Source organism: Protopterus annectens, chromosome 4.part0 (genome assembly GCF_019279795.1).
Source record: "Protopterus annectens isolate FY-2018-M chromosome 4.part0, PAN1.0, whole genome shotgun sequence".
NCBI lineage: Eukaryota > Metazoa > Chordata > Ceratodontiformes > Protopteridae > Protopterus > Protopterus annectens.
Genome location: NC_056733.1, coordinates 481,284,062 through 481,308,434, shown reverse-complemented (window position 1 = coordinate 481,308,434; position 24,373 = coordinate 481,284,062). Strand labels below are relative to the sequence as shown.

At 43.6% G+C, this 24,373-nt stretch overlaps 1 protein-coding gene across 2 annotated transcripts in view; it reads right to left on the bottom strand.

Annotated features, from left to right (window-relative positions):
- Positions 1-24,373, bottom strand: part of SART3 (spliceosome associated factor 3, U4/U6 recycling protein) — a 1,581,088-nt gene that overhangs the window by 333,072 nt on the left and 1,223,643 nt on the right. For both annotated transcript variants that reach the window (XM_044068408.1, XM_044068409.1), the window contains exon 15: positions 3,748-3,916. In XM_044068408.1, coding sequence (XP_043924343.1) covers positions 3,748-3,916 — 169 coding nt within the window. The remainder of the gene's footprint in view (positions 1-3,747; positions 3,917-24,373) is intronic.

The window sequence follows — 24,373 nt, the reverse complement described above, 5'->3', positions numbered from 1 at the left end:
CCGATATTTAAGCATATGAAATTGACAGTTTAAAGCCTTGATTGCCAAGGTTGCAGACGTGTAAACTTTCTTACCCCATCTATCCAGCGCCTTGGAGTCTCTATCAGAAGGGGTAGGATTTTTAGCAGTAGAAGCCTTAATGCCCTTTGGACCCTGCAAAATGGTTTCAGGGTCAGCAGTAGGAATTTGTGGGAGTCAGGAACCCTGTAATATCTGTCTGGCTTACTAGGAGCCGGAGCCAGGGAATCAGGAGCCATGCTGGATTCTGAGAAAACATCAACAATGTCTAGAACAGGAGGTATAGCCAAAGGCCTATGCTGAGGAAGAAGGAGGAAATCCCTAAGTCTCTTTTTAGATTCTGAGAAATCCTGACTCTTCCAGTGAAAGTGTTCCCTTAAGGTATGCAAAGTTTCTCCAAAAAAAAGGGATGGAATCTTCTGCATCAGAGTCCTCATAAGGTGGAATAGATAATTCCTGATCAGAAGAGAAATCAGAAGAAATAGAAACCTGATCTGATTCAAAGTCAGTGCCTTGCCTAGGCCTCTTAGCAGGAGGGGGATTGGAACCCCTGATCAAGGTATTGGAATCCTCAGCCATTTTGATCATTTGTTTTTTAGGCATAGGGGCCTGTGCATGTGGCCCAAGCGTCAGTTTTTTACACATAAAGTTGATTTTGGCCTGGGTTTTGAAGATGGCGTTGGTTTAATATACAAATCTTTAGGCCTGAAAACACCCTCAGAAGCTGGTGCCTGTTCAGCGGCTCCAGACCCATCTAAGGTAGAGACATCTGCGGGTTCAATACTTAAGAGTGTCTCGCGGCATACCGGACTCCGAATGGGGCTCAGTAGAGGCCTGCAAATCAAAAGTAGCGGGTATTACGAGCTGCAAAAGCGCCTCACTGAGAACCAGCAACTGGCTTAGGAGAAGCTTTGTCGTCGGTTTTGGACCTCGACGGTCTGTCTCTGTCTTTTTTTTTTTTTATGTATTCCGGTAGACAGATTGCTAACCGACGACATTTCTGGATAGTTAAATCTTGAGCCAAAATATTTTGATGCAAAAATATACCGACGCTTAATAGTGCGTTGATTAAATTTAGCACAAAACCTACAGCAAGGCACATTATGGTCAAGGCCTAGGCAAGGAATACATTACAAATGAAAATCCTTATGAGGTATTTGCTTCCCACAAGTAATGCAATTAACTTTTACTGACATCGGTAAGGAGCAAGAAAAAGTTTCCCCAACAGGGTACTTAGCTTTAGGTTGAAGACTTCGGTTCTGAAACTCGAAAATGAAAATTTCAGGAGTCGGCCGACCGGCACTTGTGAACTGCTTCTGCTTTGGGTACCACGCGGCAAGAAAGACCGAAGAAAATGGCGACGGCTGCATGTTTTATACCCCTGACGACCTGACGTCATGGAAGAAGGGACAGCAACCAACGCAGGACTCAAGACTTTGTTAATCAGGCCGACTGAGGGCAACCTGCCAGCAGATTACCCAAATGTAATGACTCCAACAGTGAAACACAAAGAACATCTTGCAGTTTGCTACCCACTGAGGCTCACATGCACCAGAAAGCAACAAGGTTAAGTGCCACATGAGAATACCGATAGCTGTAAATGTGTATAATACAATGCTGCTGACAAACTTGATTTTACTGATTTGCATCAATGGAGTGCACTGTTCTCTGCCACCGTACAAAGCAGGCAAACAAAACAGTGTTACTTAAGACAGACAAAACACAAACTAAAAACAACTAATCAATTTAACTTTTGTTGTTTTCTGGATCAGTCAACAGCTCAGAGCAGCAGTCAGTTACTTTCTCTCAGAAAGTAACACTTAGTGCAAAACCAGACTTTCTTCCAAGCAAAACCAAGTAAAAACAAATTATCTTAGCTCAGAATTTAAATGTAAATAAAATAAACATTCACTTCACTGTATGTGGAAGGGATAAATAACAAGGTCATGTCCAGTAAAACTTGGCCACAAAAGACCTGTTGTGCAGCTCGAAGCCCAGAAATATAAAGCACAGTGGCAAGCAAAGCACTGCTACTCAAAAAGATAAGACAAAAGCTAAAAACAGATAACCTATCTGAAAAATGTCCTCTGCTGACAACCATCAGTCCCCCATTCACCAGAGTGAAAACTAACCAAGAAGGTCCATCATTCAGGTATCAGGATTATTTTCTTATTTAGCCCTAACTCCTTGGTGGATACCTAATTACAAGCCCTAGGATTCAACGTGCAATGGAAGCCAGCGAGGGCATGTCCCTCACATAAGTAATTTAACCCTTGTGGACTGCCCTGCCTTCCTGAAAGCACCTGTGGGTTCTCCAATCTCTACTGGGGATTCTACAGCAGAAAAGTGTGCACCTGGCACTTGCCCCAACACTCCTCCTCTGGAAACAGGTGCACTGACTAACTTGTGTCACTTCTCCCTTCCCTGTGATCAAACAACAGGTGTCAGATCCACTAATCAAACTGGGATCACAGTACAGGCTTTATACTTCTATGCTAAAAGAGCTGGGACCTTCTACATTTCTGCTGAAAACATGAACTCTACCAATAATTCTTCAAGAAGCATCCTCTATGCTTAATTTCAAAATCTATGACACAAGCTTGATCTCAGCTTCTAGAAAAATCTATGGCATCAGATATCATAATCTTGCTTGTGTAACAAAGTCAATGGAAAACCAGCAACTCCAGTAGTTAAAAACAATTTTAGAAGAGAAAAACAAAGGCTATTTTACTGGAAAAAAAAATCAAACTAGCAAAAACAAATACTGCTTCACAACCAGAATGACACCGTTTCTCAGAAAAAAAAGAAGAGGGAAAGTCATTCTACCTTACCTATATATATATATATATATATATATATATATATATATATATATATATATATATACATATATATATATATTTTTTTTGCAATGACAGAAGAGTGGTCACATGCAAACCTGACTGCTAACAAGGTGCCATTCATTTCTGCAGAAGTGAAAGAAGTACAGAGCATTTTGAGTTAAACTAACATTATACAAAGGGAATTACATGTGTGCTTTTAATGTAAAGCTATAAAACAATGATCTTGTAAAGTGAAGCTCTGGCCTTTAGTGCTGTAAACTGCCAAGATTGGTATGGTACACTGTATAGTGAAAAGCAAACAACAAAAATGTAATGCTTGTATATTACATCAATAATTTACAAGTTACAACATATATACATATATATATAAAGCAATGGCTTAAGGGTTCAGCCCAATGCTCTCTTAAGATAAATGGTTGCAGTGCCATGGTGCATCAACCTTAAAAATACATCCACTAATGGGAACTTGCAAATAGCAACTCATTCTTTAAACATGCATGTTTAAAAAATCAACACTTTGCCAACTATTTCACAGAGATTTGTAGAACTTTAATGCTTTCAAAAACATCAGAACAAAAGTAAAAACAAAACACTTTTTAGTGAGTTGCTTTTCTCAAAGATGATGAAAAGGGATGGCTCAGTGATACAATCACTGTCATGATAACTGGTCCTGTTTACACCTGAACTGCTGAGGTAATGGCTCAGTAGTATTATAGGTTATGCCAGCAGAGAAGTCCACTATATACAGTAAGACTTCTTCACTTAAACTTGTTAAACTGGGGCTCACATGATCAAACTATGTTCAATGTGGTCAATTTTAATAAACATGCACACATTCTGAAACTCCGTGTATCAATGGACATGCAAATATGCTACTTATCTTTACCTTCTTCTGTATCCCACTCTTCCTCCTCTCTTTCTTCTGCTTTGCGTTTCTCTCCAAATTTTGCATCTCTTTTAGCCTTCTTCAAAGCTTTTTTATCTGCCCGAGCTTTCTTCCGTTGCTCAGCTCTCTCGTCCTCCTTCTGGACAAATGCAGCTTCTTTTTCAGCAGCCTGGAAACAAAATTGTTGCACTATAAGTGGAAAACATACAGTGAGTAACAAAAAAGTTAATGCTAGACATCACCATATCAGATCAGGGTTTCTCAACTATTCAGAATAGCCAAATTGAAGCGATTCTGCCATCTAACTTGGAAAACATACAGTGAGTAACAAAAAAGTTAATGCTAGACATCACCATATTAGATCAGGGTATTTCAACTATTCAGAATAGCCAAATTGAAGCGATTCTGCCATCTAACTTGAAAAGCATAGTTTATTTTGTTAGTCATGCCAACAAAAAGTAGGTTTTAAGACCGTTAAAAGATGTTACATTATTCACAAAGCAATGGAGATAGTTATCATTGAACACCTTGCACCAGCTGGCTATCAAACTCAGAATTATAGTAAAGAAGTGTTTTCAGCAAAACACAAATTTGCCCTCAAACTACATTAAATGGATGTTATATTAAACAATTTTTTTCTTAAGTCCATTTTATTTTAAGGGGTCTCACACACACACACACACAAAATATTGTAACATACAGTAATTTACTTAATTTAAGTCTGTCAAAAATACAAGCCAAATGGTACCAGCTGTGCTTTCTAAAGGACAACCACGGATCATAAGGAAGTCAAAAACATGTTCAGAAAAATGGGAAATAGTGGCTTTCAAATGCAGGTCTTCAGCCAAAATTCAGGTTTAAAGGGAATGATTCGCTGCTTTGATGGTTCAGAACAAATAAAGACTGAAAAATTAAACTCTTAAAACTAAAGAAATGGGCTGTTGCCAGCCTGATGTAGAACATCCCAAAAATCAAACACCATGTACCAGAAAAATACATTTTCTACTCCCTGCAAGACCAGGCAGTGTTAGCCCAAACACATCACAAAAACTGATTCACATGCAACAACAAAGTCAAAAACCTGCTGTTAAACATTTCAAGTGTTTCTGCACAGGGGTCTTTTCCTCAACTGCTTCACATTCCTGCTACTTGTAATATACTAAATCTAAGCCTGCTTCCGACTTGGTAGATCTCCAACTGCTGCTCTTGCAGTTCCATAGATTTCACAATCACAATTGTGTGTCTCGTGCATTCAAACAGTAACATCTTTAACCAATTGCACCTCTCAAGCATTTTAAACAAAATAATAACAAAAACACAACATTTATTTGACTTGCCTCTCTAGAAGAAGAGATAATCAATGATGTCTCTGATAGAAAGGAACTATTCGTAGCATTCCTGGTCACTCCTCCAACGTCTGTACTATCCCATAAAGAAAGGTTATGGGACGGAACGCATGCAGAAAAATACTTATAAGGCATTCACTGCCCAAACCTATCTGGTGTTCTGGAGCAGGATTGTTACAGTTGTCTGTTGACCAGAAAAGCAAAAAGATCTTCCTCTGGTACATTCCACATGGTCATGAGGGCCAAGAAAGTGTCCCTGTCTAATAAACATGTCGAGGTCCACTTCAGAATTGCATATTTGACCTGCCACCAAATTCTGCTGTACAGGAATGTAAGAAGTCTTGAAGATCATCTTGGCTTCTAGAGCTTTCTCTCAAGATGGTATTGCCAACCTATAATGTGCAGAGGTGTGGGTGTGTCTGTCCCTCATCTAAGTACCACTCGACAGAGGCGATGGTGGCAATCACATTCAGTACTCCAAGTTTCTACAATGGTTTGAAAGTCTGAAGGCCAGGATGACTGCCATCATTTTCCTTAAGATATGCCTTGTCCTCTCTGCCTGGGTTCCAGGTGTCTTACAGTCTGATTTCAGCTGTAAAAGTCCCCTTCCAAGCTATGCCTGAAGTATGTGCAGTCAAGATCTGGCTCAAGAAAGGTTGTCTGAAGCACATTCACTGGCTCTTTTGAACTTGGAGGGACAGCATTCCAGCTCCCATTTCATGCAAAGAAGCATAGAAATGGCATACACCAAGAACTGGCTGTTCTGTTGCCAGGTGTTTTTAAGATCTAATGGAACATTCTCATGTGTAGTCTTGCTAGCGGCAACATTGGGATGGTGAATTCTCAAGCTGTGACCTCGCCTTCAAGTAAGATATCTCAAAAGGATGGGGGTCAGGAATTCCAGATTTTCCTGTGGGAGGATGGCTTTTAGCTCTGCAGTGTGTAGGTTGTCCCCAAGAGTAACACTAACCTGCTGGGCATTACAGTGGATTTTGGGAGCTTCAGAGAGAAAGGAAAGTTGTGTAAAATCTTACCATAACCACAGATATCCTTCTCTTCATGTTGCAGTATTTTACATATGGGTTCACCCTTCTCTCCAGTTCGTTCAGCCAGGTTTTCAAAGATTTTCAGTCCATCTAGGTGCGTCAGATGTCTGACATGGCAGCAGGTACGTGGGCCATAAAAGTGACATCTGCAAGCATCAGCCCTCAGAACATATAAATGCCCCAATCGGAGCCAGTCCTACAAGGGCATACCTTGTCCAGTGTCACCCTGGAGAGCAATTGCAGTCTGACAAGAAGGGAAGGTGGGAGGGAAAGAATACTGTAACATGGAAGAGAAGGACATCTATGGTTATGGTAAGATTTTACACAACTTTCCTATGTCCTTCTATTCCAGTGTTGCAGTATTCTACATATGGGTGAGTGCCAAAGCTCAATGAGGATTGGGAGGTGGTCTAGATGTTTCCAGGAACCCATGAAGGATAGTCCTGGCAAATCTTGCTCTGGCTCTGGAGATGTGGTCCAATTTGTAGTGTTTGGTGAAGGTGTGCACTGAGGACGAAGTAGCTGCCTCAAGTATAAAGTTAGTGTCTAGTCCCTTAAAAAATGCTCCAAAAGAGGCCATGGCTCTAGTGGAGTGGGCTTTGACATTGCCCTGCAAGGACTTTCCATGGTGTAAGTAGTAGAAGAAAATGGCCTTGGAGATTGAGGCAGAAATGGTCTGTTTGCTTACAGCTTTCCCCATGGCTTTGGGGTGGATGGAAGGAGACAAACAGTTGATCAGATTTCCTAAAAGGTTTGGTTTTATGAAAATAAAATCTCAGCTGCCTGTGGACGTTTAGGGAATGGAGTACTCTCTCACTATCCTCCTGCGGGTTGGGAAAGAAGGTAGACAGGTGGATGGCCTGGTTCAGGGATAGGTCATTCACTACTCTGGGGGTGAATGAAGGGTTAGTCCTGAGAGTCACTCTGTCCAGATGGAAGAGTGAAAATGGAGGTGTGGCCATAAGAGCTTGCAACTCTGAGACCCTTCTGGCAGAGGTCAGAGCTACCAATAAATCAGTTTTCCAAGTGCAAAATTTTATGGGAGCATTGTCTGCTGGCTCAAAGGGGGCTAGAGTCAGTTTTTCTAATACATAGTTAAGGTCCCAGTGGGGAGGAGACTGTTTCCTGGGTGGTCTTAAGTGTAGTACACCTTTGAGGAACAGTTTAGCGGGGAGTCTGGATGCAAGGGGTGGATCCAGAGGGAGCAGGCAGAGATGGCAGACAAATGTGCTTTCAGAGATGAGTATGACAGCCATGTCTGCATTAATTCACACAGGTAAGACAGGGTTAGAGGAATATCACTTTCCAACAGGTCCAACTGTCTTTTGTGACACCTATTCCACTTTGAGAGATAGGATTTCCTTGTGTTGGGTTTCCTGGCCTCCTGTAGGACATTGAGCAAGTCCTCGTTGTATAGTTGTCTGAAGGGTGATCAGAATCCTATCAGCCACAGGGAGAGGTGCAGGGATTGCCACTATGGGTGTATCTGAGTCCACTTGTGCTGTGTGCGCAGGTCCACTGAGGAGGGTAACTTGTGGTGTTTGCCCTTGGGCAAATGAAGGAGAAGGGAGAACCAGTGCTGTCTTGGTCAGTAGGAGGTCACCAGCAAGATTTTTGGTGAGTCCTGCTGAATTTTCAGCAGCGATTTGTATTAAGGGGAAGGGTGGGAATGCATACAGAAAGTTCCCCTTCCAGGCCATCGAGAAGGCATTTGTCGCCAGTGCCTTGGGGTTATGTGTCCTGGTGCAATACCCAGGAAGTTGCCTGTTTATGGTGGAGGAGGCGAACAGGTCTATTTGTGGTATACCCCACCTGTGGACCAGATTTAGGAAGACATTTCTTTGAAGCATCCATTTGTGGTTGTCTGAAATGGTTCTGCTTAGAAGATCTGCCTGGGAGTTGTGTTGGGATGGTATGTAAGCTGCCTGTAGGGTAATCCCCTGCAAGGTGGCCAGTTCCCACACCTGCAGAGCTAGTCTGCATAGAAGGTATGACTTTATCCCTCCTTGTTTGTTGAGATACCACAGGACTGTTGTGTTGTCTGTGAATATCTTGAGAGGGCCCCACTCTAGGTAGGGTAGGAAGGCTTGTTGGGCACGGAGGATCGCTCCCATTTCACTGATGTTTATGTGGTCTAATTTGTGTCTGTCCAAAAACCTTGCACTTTTCTCTACCCTACAGTTGCTCCCCATCCCAGATCTGAGGCATGTGTGTGCACTGTCTGGGAGGAATTGGGAGTTTGTAGGGGGAGGCCAGGGTTCTGGGCCACCTATGGCACCCACCATCTCAATTCCTGTTTTAAACAGGGGCGGAGGTGGACCCTAAACTCTAGAGGGCGGGAGTGCCGAGTCCACACTGATCTTACATATCATTGTAGTTTCCTCATGTGCATTCTTGCTAGGGGCAACATGGGGATGGTGGCTGTCATGTAACCCAGAAGTCTCAGAAATTGTCTTGCTGTCAGCACTGAGGACTGAAGGGCAGTGAGTAGGTGGTGTGTCAGGGACACCACCTTTTCTGGTGGCAGGAAGGTCTTCATAAGGTCTGACCAGATTCTGCATCCCAGGAAGACAATGCCCTGCGCTGGCTTCATATGGGATTTTGGCAAGTTTATTAGAAATCCTAGGGACTGCAGGAGGTACATAAGGGTCTGGGGGTGTGAAGACGAAGAGTCTTCTGGCCTTCTGCCTGGATTACTGGGTCATGTAGATAGGGAAATATATGAATCTGCTTCACCATGCAGTAAGCGATGACTGGAGCCAGACATTTTGTAAATATCCTGGGAGCAGTAGAAAGCCCAAAGGGCAAGTGAAAGAACTGAAAAAGGGATGAGCCTGCCAGAAATCTGAGGCATTTCCTAAAAATGGGTTTTATGGGTATGTGAAGGTAGGCAACCTTTATGTCCAGGGTTGCCATGAATCCCTGAGGAAGCAAAAGGGGGAAAAGGGTAGGGTGAGTGAGCATCTTGAAGGTAAGAACTTTTAAGAAGGGGTTGAGGCACGAGAGGTCTAGAATAGGCCTCCAAAGTCCTTCCTTTCTGGGAACCAAAAAGATTCTGAAGTAGAATCCTTTTCTTTTTGATTTTGTAGGTACTGGTTCTATAGTGCCTTGTATCAGAAGGGTTTGCAGAACCTGTCGAAGGAGGGGTAAATTGACTGGTTGGTGGCTGGGGTATGCCTAGCCTTGATGGTGGGGTGATCCAGAACATAAAGTAACAGTTTTGTATGATGGACAGAACCCACTTGTCTGAGGTAATGAGAGACCAGGCAGGGAGACAGTGAGAGAGACGGGCAGACAGGGGAAGGGATGATTGGGGGGTTTGAAAGCTGGGCAGGCAGTCAGATACTACCTACCCTATCTGGAAAGGAAAACCTTTGGCTGGAGGAAGGAGAAGCTCTAGCTGGGTGGGGTTGTCTTCTAGGGGATCTTCTAGACCTTGGGGCTGTAGGTCTAGAGGCCTTCCTGATAAACTGGGTCTTAGCCAGGTAGTTCCTCTGGAACTTAGAGATGGGCGAGACTAGGAAGGGTTTTAGATCCTGTAATTCTTTTCCTTTTTGTTGTAGAGATTTAAACAGACCTGCCACTTTTTCACCAAACAGGGCAGAGTGATCCAAAGGTGCATCAATAAGTTTGGCCCTGAAGTCATTAGGGAGAGGCTGAAGACATAGCCATGAGTATTTTCTTAGTGTAGAGGCTGATGCAGCTGACCTAGCTGAGGCTTCAGCTGCATCATAACTGCATCTTAATGAATGTCTATGCACATGCGAGGTGAGGGCTAGCAGGGAAGTCAAGGAAGCTTTGGCTGCACAATCAGGAATGTCAGCTAATTCCTTAATGGTCTTGTCCAACAGAGCTAAGGAATATTTGGTCATATGAGTTTGGTAGTTAGTAGCTCTGAATGACAGGGTAGCAGTTAGTAGCTCTGAATGACAGGGTAGCAGTTAGTAGCTCTGAATGACAGGGTAGCAGTTAGTAGCTCTGAATGACAGGGTAGCAGTTAGTAGCTCTGAATGACAGGGTAGCATATGTGTAAAGTTTCTTTTCTAACCTCTCCATGGTTTTGCTGTCCTTGTCAGCTGGAAAGATGGTACTGGTAGGAAGAAGCTTGGAAGCCCTATCAGTAGAGATGGAGATATTGGCTGGATCTACAGGAGGGCACTTAAATTAAAAATGCTTCTGTCTCAGGGACTTTGTAGAGTCTATCTGCTCTCTGTGGGGCTGGGGGTTGGGAATCCAGGTTGATGGAAACAGAAGCAAAAGCATCCAGGAAGGCTGGCTGAACAGGAGGGACAGCAGACAGACTGGGTGAGCCTATTTTTATCAGGTCGTAAAACCTCTTTTGCACTTCAGTCATATCTGAGGATTCCCACGTAACGTGGTCTTTCATCTTACTGAAAGTTTCCCCAAAGGTTAAATCCTCTACAGGGGAGTCAGGTTCAATAGAGCTTTCCTCTGGAGATCCATATCCCAGGGGGGAAGAGATCTGAGAGGAGTAAGAGAGGGAATCCTCGGAGGAATCAGACAGTTGTTCCTCCTCCTCCAGTAGTTGTTCTACCCTCCTTTCAGGAATGACAGATCTAGGACTTAGGAGGGGAGGAGCAGTGTCAGGGTTTTCTAAGGCAGCAGGCCTAAGGGCCATGAAGGCATTAAATAAACTCTGACTGAAGGCCTGCCAATCGGGCATGCTTTCAGGAACAGGAGATGCATGCTTTTGTTTTCTGTTTTTTTCTTTAGAGGCCTTGCAGGCGTCTGACTGGGAGAAGGCCTCAGGTCAGGCTTAGGGATGGCGGTAGTGGAATTCGAAAAGCCCAGAGTGAATGCTGGTTCCCCCGGCATATAAAGTAGACGCCAGTGTAGCCTCTATGTGTCGTCTGCTTGAGATTGTGTGGCTTCCTCAGAGGTACCCACTTTATGCACACCGGTGGTAGCCGAATCCTCGGCCAGGCCGACATCAGCCACAGACTGAGGAACGGCTGGAAGAGGCGCAGCAGAAGTAGTAGGCAGCAAGGTCTTTGCCCTCTTCTTGGACGGTTCAGACGGGGCGTCAACCGCAGCCTCCATCCCCAACGCTAATTGTTTTAAACTTTGATTCTCCAAGTACAAGTGCAAGGCCTGTAAGCGGCGATGTAAAGTCTTAGGGACAAATGATTTACAAATCACGCAGTTCTCGTGGTTGTGTTCCCTACCTAAACAAAAGAGACACTGATCATGGGTGTCTTTGTGGGGAATATGCCGACCACATTACACTTGCCCTTTCCGGATGACATGAACAGACTAGAAGAATTAACAGTAGGACTGAAAGGATCCTCAACGGGGTACTTAACTGAATTTTTCATGATCTGACGTCCGCGAGAAGCAGGAGCACCTGGAGTACGACTGACATCTGAAAAGTTCTGATGGCTGGTGCGTGCAGACGTCACTTTTATGGCTCATGTACATGCTGCCACGTCTGATGTCCGACGCACCTAGAGGGATTGAAAATCTTTGGAAACCTGGCTAAATGAACTGGAGAGAAAAGTAAACTCATATGTAGAATACTGCAACACTGGAATAGAAGGACATGCCTGGTTTCTGGAATCTAGGGTACAACTCAAAGCCCAATGCAGCATCTAGGGTGGGCCCCAACAAGGCACTCATCTTGATCCTGCTGTTTGCAACTACTGGAGACTAACATTCTGTTAAAACTCTCAATCAGTGGCTAACAAAGGGTGAGCCATTAAACTGATAGGGGAAACACCCCCATGAATATAAGAACACCTGTGATCCTTCTGGATGGGTATGTGAAGGTATGCTTCCTTTTAAATTCAGAGTCACCATAACTGCCTGGGGAGCAAGAAGGGACAACAGGATTTGAAGAGTTAACATTTCTTGTATAAGTTTTGTATAATCTCTATATGTGGAGCTTTTCTCCCCAGGCCTCTGCTGAAAATGGGTCTTATCCCAGTTGGACTTTCCCAGTAAACAAATGTAAAAGAATACAAAAATAAATAAAATAAATTCTGGGACTCTAATGAGCATGTCTACCTTTGACATGACCAGAAGAGGTTTCTGGAGTTTAACTTTTGTTGGCAATAAAAACAGTCCCAAGTACAAGTCCTTGGCCTTATGCCCAATGGGTTCCCTTCTGTGGATCCTTGTCACAGAATTTCTCATATCAATGGTATCATTACATCATTCTGTTCCTTGAGAAAGGGAGAAATACCTGCACTTTTTAGGATAGCTTGGAATCATAATTTGTAGCCCCAGGGGACCATGTCAAGAAATATTCTCCTTTGTGGTATCTAGCCTATTTTGAAAGATGAGGGACAATCAAGCCCCAGCTCCTTTGAAATTACTGGGGAGGTTTAGGGTCTGGAGTACTATTTTTTGGGGAGTGGGTAGGGAAGACAGAAGTATGGGTTAATCACAACTGTTCTCCTGTTTGTGAACTGGCCCCTATGGGCCCCCCAGAGCTCCTTCTGTCTTCTGGCTACTATTTCCTCTTTTGGGTGAACTTCCTACCCTTTAACTTTTTCATTTACACTTACCTGTGCTAGTAGGAACATCACTCTGTGGGTTAGTTTATGCAACATCTAGGAAATGGAGGGTGGAACAGCTCACAATGCAATGGTTTTACTAGCACCCACCTATCTCCTCCAGCACCCAAGCCACTAACTGAAATCTAGCTGTCTGGGTCATAGTCAGAGCACCATCCCTCTGTGGCACTGAGATATGCCACCATGCAGCATACCCTGGGCATACAGACAGCCCTGGATGCAACCAGGGCAAGCAGAACTTGACATTTCCTTGATGTTTGCTTGCAATCATCTATTCTAGGGGCTCTACAAGTTGAGGGCTGTACAAGGATTAGTTTGCTGCTTCTGTGGTCAGCATGTACTGGGCATAGGTTGCCTGAATGACGCACCTAATTTCTTTTCAAGTGCTGTACCCACTGCTTCATCTCTGTACTGACACAACTGCCAACGATGCATTCTGTTGGTCCCACAATTGCTGACAAACCACTGTATTTTCTTCATGTGTAATTTGGACAAGGGAACCATCAACAAAGGGGTTGCCACATGGCCTAAAATGGTCAAAAACTAGTTGTTAGTCTCGGTTTCCTTGTCATAAGTCTGGAAAAGGGAAGTCAATCCATTTTCACTCACAAAACATACACTCCATCGGTGTTTGCATCTAGAATTACCCCTCAAACACAGCGTTTTGACTTGTTTTTCTGTCTGTTGAAGGTGAAACCCATAGCACTTAAGGACAGTAAGGTGTAGGCCACAGTCCTTGGAATTTCTTCCTTGTACTAAGCCCGAGGAAGGTATCAGTAGGACCAGACATTCTGTGAAAACTCTGGGATCAGTAGCTAAACAAAAGGGCAAGGAAGTAAACTGATAATGGTGAATGCCCCCACCCAAAAAAAATAATCCCAGATACTGCCTGTGTCATCTGTAAATAGGAATGTGGACATAAGCATCCTCCTTGTCCAGAGTAACAAGACGCGCCTGAGGGCTTAGGAGAGGAAGCACGGTATGTTGTGTCAAAGTCTAAATTTTGGCATTTGTAGGAATTTGTTTAGTCTTTAATGACTGAAAATGTTTCTCCTCTCTTTCTAGAGACAAGGAATACTCTCGTGTGAAACCCTTACTTCTCCTCTCTGGAAGGTACAGACACTACTGTACTTTGTGGCATCATTTCTGATAAAATAGGGCTTGGTATTTTTCCTAGCCTGCTTGGTACTACTATTTTTTTAAGCCTCACCATGAACTGCAGCTTGTACTCTCTAGTAGGGTCTATATCAAGAGATTGACAGGTGAAAATGCCGAATCTCAACTGTTTGACACCAAAATGTCGAACTCCAAGTTACTCGAACGGCCAAACACCAACACCACACTAAAAAAACATATTTAAGTGGGGGGCTTCACCCCCAATGTGGAGGGCTGTGCCCCCCCCCCCTAACTAAATATTCTAACTTTGGGAACACACTACAGTCAGGGAAAGGGCAATTGTCACAGAACGGCCATTGTCACAGAACAGCCAACTGATTTCTTTCTGTTGGAAAGAAATCGGTGTTTTGGCCGTTCGGGAAACTTGGAGTTCAACATTTTGGTGTTGAACAAGTGAGATTCGACATTTTCACCTGTCGATCTCATGATATAGACCCCTCTAGTAGTAGTGTGGACAATCTATTTGTCTGAGATTATCCTTAGTGTTGGTGCAGGAGGACAACCAACTCTCTAAGTCTCGATGGTGTATCCTGGAGGGAGAAGTAAAGGGTCAGGGTGAGATTTCTGGGGAGGAAAAGAGGCTGGCAACAGTCACAGATGATCCTGCCTAGAGGTTAAGCCCTGAAGGCCCCCCATTTCTCCTCTGTCTTCATGTCACCATCTTTTATTTTCTGCAGCCATTCTAACAGTGGGCTGCCTCCTTCACCTTGCCATTGCCAGAAGGCACTGTTTTTTGGAAAAAATTTCTCCCTACTGTGCAAAGGGAAAGGGAGTTGGAAAAGGTACTTTAAAATTACAGTCTTGCCACTGTCCTCCAGCTTCCTGAATATATTACATACTTGAAATCCAAATAGCAACTCCTTATCCAAGGGTGCATTTAGTAGCTGTAGCTTCACATCCCTGGGCAGGGATTGAGTCAGCAATGGGGTTAGTTATAAGACTGCTTTCTTGGACTATGGACTCAGTCCCTGTCCAAGGTCACAGAGATACTTGCAGACATATTCCTGCCGTCCTAAATGTGGGTCTGGCAATTCAATGCCCTGAATGCCAAAACTGCTGAAGCACATATCTTCCTAAAATGTATCCAGCAACTTTCTTTCCCTGCCATGTCACTGGGAAGAATGTTATGCTTAGGAGCCAGTCAGGCTCCCTTTGCCAATTCCAGAGACACCATATGCAGGTCTGCAAAAGGATTCTTGCATTAAGAAGCAAGCAAGCAAACAAACAAACACTATTAAGGATGGAGTACTCTGTGAAACTGGTCAGACCTCTTTTGGAGGGGTGTGGGAATGGGCATCTGATTCTAGGTACAGAGCATCAAAGACATCCCCCTCCAAAGATGTGAAAGTGCAGCTTATACTTTTGTCACTCTCGGGGACAGAGTATCCCCAAATAATAGGCGGTGAATCAAAAGCCAGCATGCTATAATTGCCAGTGTCATAGGACAAGGTGGAGGACATCTAAGATTTACAGACCAGATTCTCCTCCTCCTCAGAGCAAGCAGAATCAAGATTTCTTAAAGAGGAGGTTTGTGTTTTTTTTTCCCTGGCAATCTGGACTCCTGACACAAAGGACTGGCTACGTTCAGGCTGCAGGCTGCATTAAAAACGAAAGAAGCCTTGAGCCTGCACAGCCAAATCCTGCAAAGGAAGCATGGTAGAGGCTACCTGTTTTAAGGTAGCAGCTTCAGTTTGGCACAGGCCACAGACATTGCTCTTACACAGGGGACGAACAAGGTATTAATTCACACATGAGCCTGTTCCATTTTCTTCCAACTTAAATGCAAAGAGATTTTCCTTAGTTTCTGATCTTCAGCACTTAATCTCCTATTTCACTAGGTGCTGCACTTCTCCGACCCTTGGACTGCCAGTCATCCTCCAACCGTCCCATGTCTATCCTCCTTACCTACACTCTGGAACCCCAAGTTCCACCCCCTCTAGTTAATGAAACAGGTTTCTGAGATATCAGTGTCTGCCTTTCCTGCTTGCATTTCCTTAGCTTTGAAGTCAGACTTCCAGGACTGCACAGTAATATTAAACAACCATACTGAGCTACCCTTGTTTGTTGCTCTGTTGTGTTGTACCATTTTCACACACCCCAGCCCACCTTTCCTTTTTAGCAGAAATATATAACCATGCTCAACTTCCAACCCAGATTTGAGCACCTCTTTCCCTTCTGGCTTAAAAAGAATATGTCTTTGATACACAGCAGGTCACTCTGCCACATCCCATCCTCCTGTCACTCTGATGCCCTCATCCCCCTTTGCCCATCTCAATTATGTCCTCTCACAGGTCACTGCTGCCTCTGTGCCTGGTTTCATGTCTTCCTAAGTATAAACCCAGAGTTAAGGTTCACAATAACATAGTCAGCTGCCTCCCTTTGCAAGACTTTGTGACAAAAGTCTCCAGTATCTTGTCTGTTTGCAATCTGATAATCTCCTCTTATGTTCACTTCCTGCCCCATCTCTTGGCTTCTCCTGGAAGCAATCTTCCCTTCCTCCAGCTACAACACATCCAGATATCTCTACTATTCATGACAGTTACCTCCCCTTGTTGTCACTGTGATGCACTGGACTAATTTCAAATTACCTTTTCTCTTCACTTCCTTCAAATGCCTCCTAGTGCTGTCCATGTCTGATTCCCTTCTCCACTTGATTCTTCTCAGTCTCTTCAACATCCTGTTGATAACTCCCTCTGCTTTACTTCCACAGTGATCAGCTTCCTGTCTAGTCTCCCTCTGTCTTCTCTGTCCTGATTCCAACCTTTATTTCTTTGCATTTCTTACTGTCCCCCCAGCTTCTGGCTCTTAACTGCCCCTTCTCTTCCACTCCACCTTACTACCCCAAACTGCCTCAGCCCACATTCTCCTCCTGAATTCCTAATCTCACCCTCCATCCAGGCTCCCATACATCCACTTCATATTTTCCACTTCCCCCATTACATTCCTACCCTCCTAAACAACAGAACCACCCTCTCGTCCCCTCCCCACACATCCTTCAACCCTAGCTTTAGGTCACACTCAGTAAAATGGCCCCATCTCTCACCTCTCTATACAATGTCCAAATTACAGCCTACCAGGACCAGAGTTGTAACATGGCCTATAACACCTTAAACTCTCAGGCAAATGCTCCAATGAACAGCCAGTAAAGTACTGGCAAAACTAAGAATAAGCAACAGATTCTTAAAAAAGATGCACAATCACTACACAACTACTAAAACCTGTATACTACTGTCATCCAAAACATAGTGGAGATTGAAAGTTACAGTTCAGTGCAAGTCACTTTAAAGTATACAAGCCATTCTGAAACATTCCCCAAGTGACTAACACTGGAACTCTCCTGTTATAAACTGCAAGCAATTTATTTTTGTACAGCAAGACAATTTACATTTTTTGTACAGCAATGCGTATACTTCAGTGGAAAGCATCATAGTGTTAAATGGCTGGCAGCAATAAAGAAAATGATTCTATAACTGGGAAGTTAACAGAAAATAGGTAAATGCTGACTACTTTATACAACTGAAACATCTCAGCACTCCAATATTTAAACATGGTAACAATGTAAAAGAATATGGAGTTCTAGAGACAGATCAGGTTTATGATACACACATTAAAGACAACAAAAATAAAACAGTCTCTCTTGGACAACAAAGACATGAAAAAGGAGCTTAACGTAGGAGGAATACAGTATATATATTTGAGGGATGATTTATCAACAGACCAAGAGGAGAAAGGCAAGCACAAATGAAAGGAAAGGAAATGCTTGACTAGAAAACAAAATTACTTAAAACTATGTGCTAGGAAACGAAAAAGTGGGAGGACTAACCAAATCTTCAGTCACACATACCATAAAAAAAAACTTAAAGAATGATTTAAAATAACCAAAAGAGCTGAACAAATTGGATCAATCAACCAACAGCTATTAAAAATCACTTGCCGCCCTCACCTCATTTCGTAAACATATTCACACGGAAAATTACATTTCAATTAACCTGAGGAGGAGAAACAGAGAACACAAGCTTAAGGAAAGTACAGCTGTAGGAAGAACCCACCATAAGAGTTCAACTTTGACAGAAGGAAGTAGCACTACTGAGGACCTATTCCAAATATTGAATATTAGCCATATGCAGACATTTCTCTGTATTTCAGCTAGAATTCTTAATGCAGCACCGATACAGACTTCAGTTGAGTTTCTGTATGATGCTAAAACTGTGGGTGATGGGCTTTTGATCGTGTTTAGGCACCTTTTTTCTGAGGACTTGCTTTGGATCCTGCATGAGGCCAGGAAGGCCACTACCAGGAAATCATATCTGTCTAAACAAAAAAGACTTTCGGTCTAGTGCTTCTCTCTCCATCAAAATTCTCTGTCTGTGGAGGTTGCTCTGGTTCTCTCTGGTTCTCTCTTGTGTGATCTGTTCCATGCTGGGTTAGCATATTCTTCACTTAAAGCTCACCTGTTAGCAATTTCTGCTCGTCTGCCCTCGACTCCTTCTCTGGTCTGCAGATTTGAGGTCAAGCAATTTCTTAAAGGCATCCTTCATATCAGGCCTCCCAGGAAACCTATTCCTCTTTCCTGGGACCTCAGTTTTGTTTTTGTAAAATTGACTAAAGCTCCTTTTGAGCCTACTGCTTCAGCTTTCTTACAATATTATACCTGGAAAATTGTTCTTCTTTTGGCTCCCCCTTCGGCCAAGCAGATGTCTAAATTTCAGGCTATCATGGCTGTTCCTCCTTTCTTAGTTTTCCACAGAGTCTCTTTGTACTAACCCTTTTATGCCCAAGGTGGTCAATGAGTTGTCCCTTAATCAATCCATTCATCTGCCTTCCTTTTTTTCTTCTCCACAGTCTGCCAGTGAGAAGATTCTTCACACCTTGAACTTGCAGAGACAGCTGAGATGATATTTGGATAAAACTAAAGTTATTCACAAATTTAAGCAGTGTTTTGTTTCCTTTCATCCCAGGTCTTTGGGTTTAACTATTTCTAAGCAAACCATTTCTTCTTGGATTTCTAAAGGCATTATCTGATGTTGTCAATTTTCACTGTATCCTCAACCTATGGGTTCGGATCCAATCTTTCGGATCAGACTCTGCCGTTACAATAGCTCGTACTAACCAAAAAAACTCTAGAGCTTCTCCCTTACCTATAATGCACCATTCATAAGTATTCCAGATCTCCTTTGCCACTATTTGCGTTAGATGTGATCAGTTGCTCTTGAGCAGATAAGTGAAATTAAAACATTTTTTCCTTTAAATCTTGCTAAATAGTGCTTTAAAGTTCTCAGTTTCTTTGCAATAGCCTCTATCTCTTACCTAGTGACTACTTTATTTTCAATTCTCTGTTCTTTCCGTATGAAAGCACCTTTTAATTCTATTGTTAGTATTCTCCTTTTACACATTGTGTAATCTTTCTTACCATTGTTATTCTTTTTCCCCCTTTTTTAAAAAAAAAAAAAAAAAGCTTTTACTGCTAACATTTTTTTTCTCTTTGCTTGTTGGTTTCTGTAGTGATAGAATGGCAGACAAGGAAAAGGCTGGCTTCAAAAAGTATCGGAAATGTGGCCACACAATGCCACATTCAGACTACCATACACTTTGTTTATTGTTTGGGACCCCTCCATCTCCAAGAGGATTGGTTTGATCTGTCATGCGTTCAACCACAGAGCTCTGGTTGAACACAAAAACAAATTCTTAAAGGTTTACTGCCTTCTGCTTTCAGTGAGGCAATATCTGGAGCTCCTTTTCTAGATAAACAAAAAAGGGCAAGAAAAAAATCAGCCGCCCTTCTCCTTCCTCAAAGACTTCTGAAAAAGTAAGGAGGAAGCCTATTGCGGTTCAGACTTTTCCATCGGATCTGACAATTAAGAGACCCAGAGTTTCGGATCTGTTTAACTTCTTCGGACCCAAAGATCAAAATACAACACCCTATGGATCTGTCTGCTTCTTTGGATCAGACTTCAGATAAGAAAAAGGATTCCTCCGGATCTGACACTCTCTGATCCGACACCAAAATTCAGGAATTTGACTATAAGCCTACCTTGTTTACCCAGGACCCAATATTCACCATCACTGGACCCGGTTCCATTCAGAATTCCTTCTCCTTTTTTGGAGAGGCCAAAATCACCCTCCGTTATGTCCACTTGTTCTTCTAGGAGTTTGACCAAAGAAGATGTGGACAGTGGTGAGAAATTATCTATGTGCAGAATAGGTCAGGGGTTTCCTCGGCTCCTATACCTTCGGGTTAGGAGTTTCAGACTCTGAAGATATCCCTATCCTCAGAGTCCATGTTTGCTCTGAGTTCTTTGGTTCAGTTGGAACCAGAAGACCTCTCGGAGCCGTAGCTGCCTTGTCGGCTCTGAGATGTTGGAGCAGACTCTTAAGTGTTTGGAGCCATCTCTCCACCTCGGGTCTTTGGCTCGGATTAGCTCTGTTCCAACTTCTGCCTTGGGAGGATTATCTTCTGAGCAGGGATGGACTAGGATCCAGAAGCTTGCCCTCTCGGATCCGAAGTCCTGTCCCTCTCAGGGGAGGTCAGCCTTTGAGGTTTTGAAGACAGCCATGTCTGCTTCAGCAGCTCAGACAGTTCCTACCCCCTTGGATCTTCTGCGTGCAAAGTCTCAACCTTTTTCTCCACAGGGACAGTGAGTACCAAAACCTCAGGCTTCCCAGCAAAGTATTCCCACTTCTTCTGATACCTCCCAGAGCATCCCACTGAGGAGGAATATCCTACCGATGGACAATGTTTAAAAAAAACATCTCTATGAAGCATCCATTTGTGAGCTTGTGTGCTGGACCTGCTCAAAAACGTCTGCCACTATATTGTGCTCTGAGATAATGTAAACATCCTGAAGAATCACTCGATACTGGACAGCTAGATCCCAGACCATGAAGAGGCAGTCTGCAAAAGAAGGTAGGACCTTGTACCCCATTGCATGTTGACATATCACATCACTGTAGTATTGTCTGTGAAAATCTGGAGTGGAACAGGGTTAAAAGAGGGACTGAAAAACTTGAACAACTAGAAACAGAGCCTTCATCTCCTTTATACTGATGTGTTCCGACCTCTGATGAAAAGGTCAGAAACCCTAAACCTATAGACAGCAAAAGGAGGCCCTCCCATCCTCTCTCCCAGGTTGAGAGAAAGTTGTTGAATCTATCACGGAAGCTTGAGCTTGAGACAAGGAAAGAAGGGGACTGAGGACTGAGAAGTCCAGCTGATGGCAATGCTGGAGCCACACGGACGAGGTACCGCTGTAGCTTTCTCATATGGAGCTTGGCCAGAGGAAATATGGGGATGGTGGAAGCCATAAACCAGAGAACCCTGAAAAAGTCCCTGGCCGTGACTGAAGCCAGAGGAGAGTGGAAAAAAAAACAGTAAGACACAAGGCCTTGGAAGCAGGCAGTGATGCCAGCATGGGGGTGATCTGGAGCTTGCAACCAAAATATTATCCTGATAAGGGGGGTCAGGGATGACTTCTGAAAGTGTACAGTGAAACCCAGACTCTGCAACAGAGAAATAGTAAACTGGAGATGCAGAGCATCAGGGGAAGATGTTTGAATGAGAAAATACATCCAAGTAAGGAAAGATCACACTCCTCTCATCCTGAAAAAGGCAATGACAGGAGCGAAGCATTCGGTGAGTACCCTTGGAGCAGTAGAGAGGCCAAAGGGCAAAGCAGAGAAGTGAAACTGCAAGGAAGAAGAAACAGAGAAATGTAAAAATTTCCTGAAAAGGGGGATGGATACGGATATGAAGGTAAGCATCCTTGAGATTCAGACAAACCAGATAGGCCTGGGGTAGAAGTGGGGAAATAAAGTCTGAAGAGACAACATTCAAAAGCAAAAGAGTCTTGAGAAAGGTGTTGAGTTGGGAAAGGTCCAGAATTAGTCTCCAAGTGTCCTCCTTTTTGAAACCAAACACATTCTGGAATAAAAACCCCTTCCTACCTGGGCAGGGGGCACAGCTTGAATTGTGCCCTGGATCAAAACAGAATGAAGTACCTCTGGAAAAAGAGGAGGTTGTTCCTGAGGTGGCTGAGGGATGCCCCAAAAGGGAGGAAGGGATTTCCAAACCATGAAATATCCCAGGCGGATAATTTGGAAAAGACAGAGAAAGACTGAGGGATAAGGGAATCTGGCAAAGAAGAAAGGGAAGCAAATTTTCAAATGGAACCTGACTTATCCTGAAAAGTAGGTTTCTGGGAAGTAGAGGTTTGTGTAGACTTGGCAGTGAAGACACGTCTACAACCCTCATTTCCTTTGGGTGGAAGGCAAGACTGCCTGCGAACAAGAGCAGATTTGGGGAGGTAATTCCTCTGAAACTTAATAATAGGAAAAACAAAAATATTTCAACAAATGCAAATCTTTACCCCTTATCCTGGATCGACTTAAAAGGTTTATCAGCACCAAAAAGAATTTTATTATCCATTGAAGCATCCAAGAATTTAGCTTTAATATCATCAGGCAAAGCCTGAAGACAAAGCCAAGATTAATGCCTTGTAACAAAACCAAAGACAGCAGCCCCGGAGAAGACATCAGCTGCATCACAGCGCTCAGGAAGGTTGGAAACCTAACACAGGCAGACAAAACACACCTAGTCATACGAGTCTGTCAGCTAATGGCCTGAAAAGATAAGATGGCAACAGTATAAATCTTTTTGCCCAGCTTTGCCATGGCCTTACTATTCTTACTGGAAGGAAGCAACTTGATAGAGGGCAACAACTTGCAGGTCTTAACAGAAGAGACAGATACTACAGAAAGATCAGTAGAGGGTCATTTATAAAGAAATTTACATTCATCAGGCACCTTGTACAACCTATCGGGTTTCTTGGAAGCATGGGGCAAAGAATCAGGGCCCACAGAAGCTGCTGAAAATGTATGCAGGAGGGCAGCCAGAACTGGAAGAATCGCAGAAGGCTTAGGAGACTCCATCTGGAGAAGCTCATAATACCTTTTCTGAATATCAGAGACTTGAGGGCAATCTCACTGAAAAGAATTTCATCACATGGTAAGTGTGTCCCCCAAAACAAAGTTCCTCTAAAGCGATATCAGGACTAATAGAATCCTCTTTCTCTGAACCATAATCCATGGGGGAAGGGATTTGAGAACAAGCCAGGGACTCTTCCCCCACATCCAGATCCTTACCTGAGGAGTTCGGTTCCCTGGGTCTTTTATGAGGAGTGGAAGACCAGGGAGGGGTAGACATGGACACCCCTTGAGGCGGCTTTAAAGCCATTAAAACAGTAAACAACACCTGAGAAAAATCATGCTATTCACGTTGGGATCTTTAACTATTGGGGAAATATGCCTGCTTCCTTTTCTGTGAAACATCCACACGAAACACCCTTGGAGGGTCAGATCCTTGGTGACACTCAATAAGCGGAGCAGGCATCTCCTCCCTTACTAAAGCCTGTGGAATCCCACTTGGTCCCTCAGATACAGTCAGATGAGGTTCTTCCTCAATGTCTAGAGCAAATGTCTGCAAAGCCTCCAAAGATGTGTGAGAAGTCGGATCTATGCTGACCTCTGACGGGGTTGTGGCAGAGGAATCTGAAGCAACCACTGGAAAATCCTCTGGGCTTTCACTAGCCTCAAGAGAGACACCCTGGCGAGGCTGGACAGCAGCCATATCAGACCAAAGAATTTGGCCTTTTTCTCGGCCAATGGCTGAGTCTTGGGACTAGAAGACCCCACCACAGCACCTTGAGCCAGCAGCTTAAGACACTGGTTTTCAAGGTAAATAGATAAGGATGAGAGATGACTACATAGTTAGGGTCTTAGGACAAAAGCTTGGCATCTAGAACACTGTGTATGGTCATGGGAAGCACTCAAACAGAAAAGAAACTGGTCGTGACCATCCTTATGGGGAATCTGCCTCCCACACTGACATTTTCCCTTTTCAGATGACATGACCACAAGCAGTACTAAATAAAAAAGATAAGGAGAAACCCCAATGGGCAATTATCTGAAACACAACTTGGTAACCAGCACAGCAGAAAGGTGTTCAGACCGACATTCAATGCTGGTGTTCGGACTGGTGGCAAACAAGATCCAAGTGTGTGTGTTCGTGTCTCACCTTTATGCCCTATGCCTTGTGTGGGAAGCATACATGTGACATATGGTGCCAGTAAACACTAAGGCTTTGGTATACTTGCCGGATATTGGGCTATCCTTGGTAGGAGAACCCTTCAGTTAAGAATGCTGCAACAGCGAAAAGGACATCCACTGTTACAGGGGCCAGAAGGGAGTCATCACAATGACCTCTGAATGCTACTTCTGAATTGTCAGAATGACCTTGGATATTAGTGGAAAGGATGGAAAAGCATACAGGAACATTCCTGTTCAAGGAAAAGGAAAATCATCCATCTTCCTGGCCTTCTTGAATACAGTCCTGAACTGGAGCAGAACTTTGCCAACTAACTGCTGTCAGCAGAGGTGAAAATATCTATTTAAGCATTTCCCCCAGCTGGATCAATTCCTGCAAGACCCCCTAATTCAATTTCCATTTCTGAGGGTCTGTTCTGGTCTT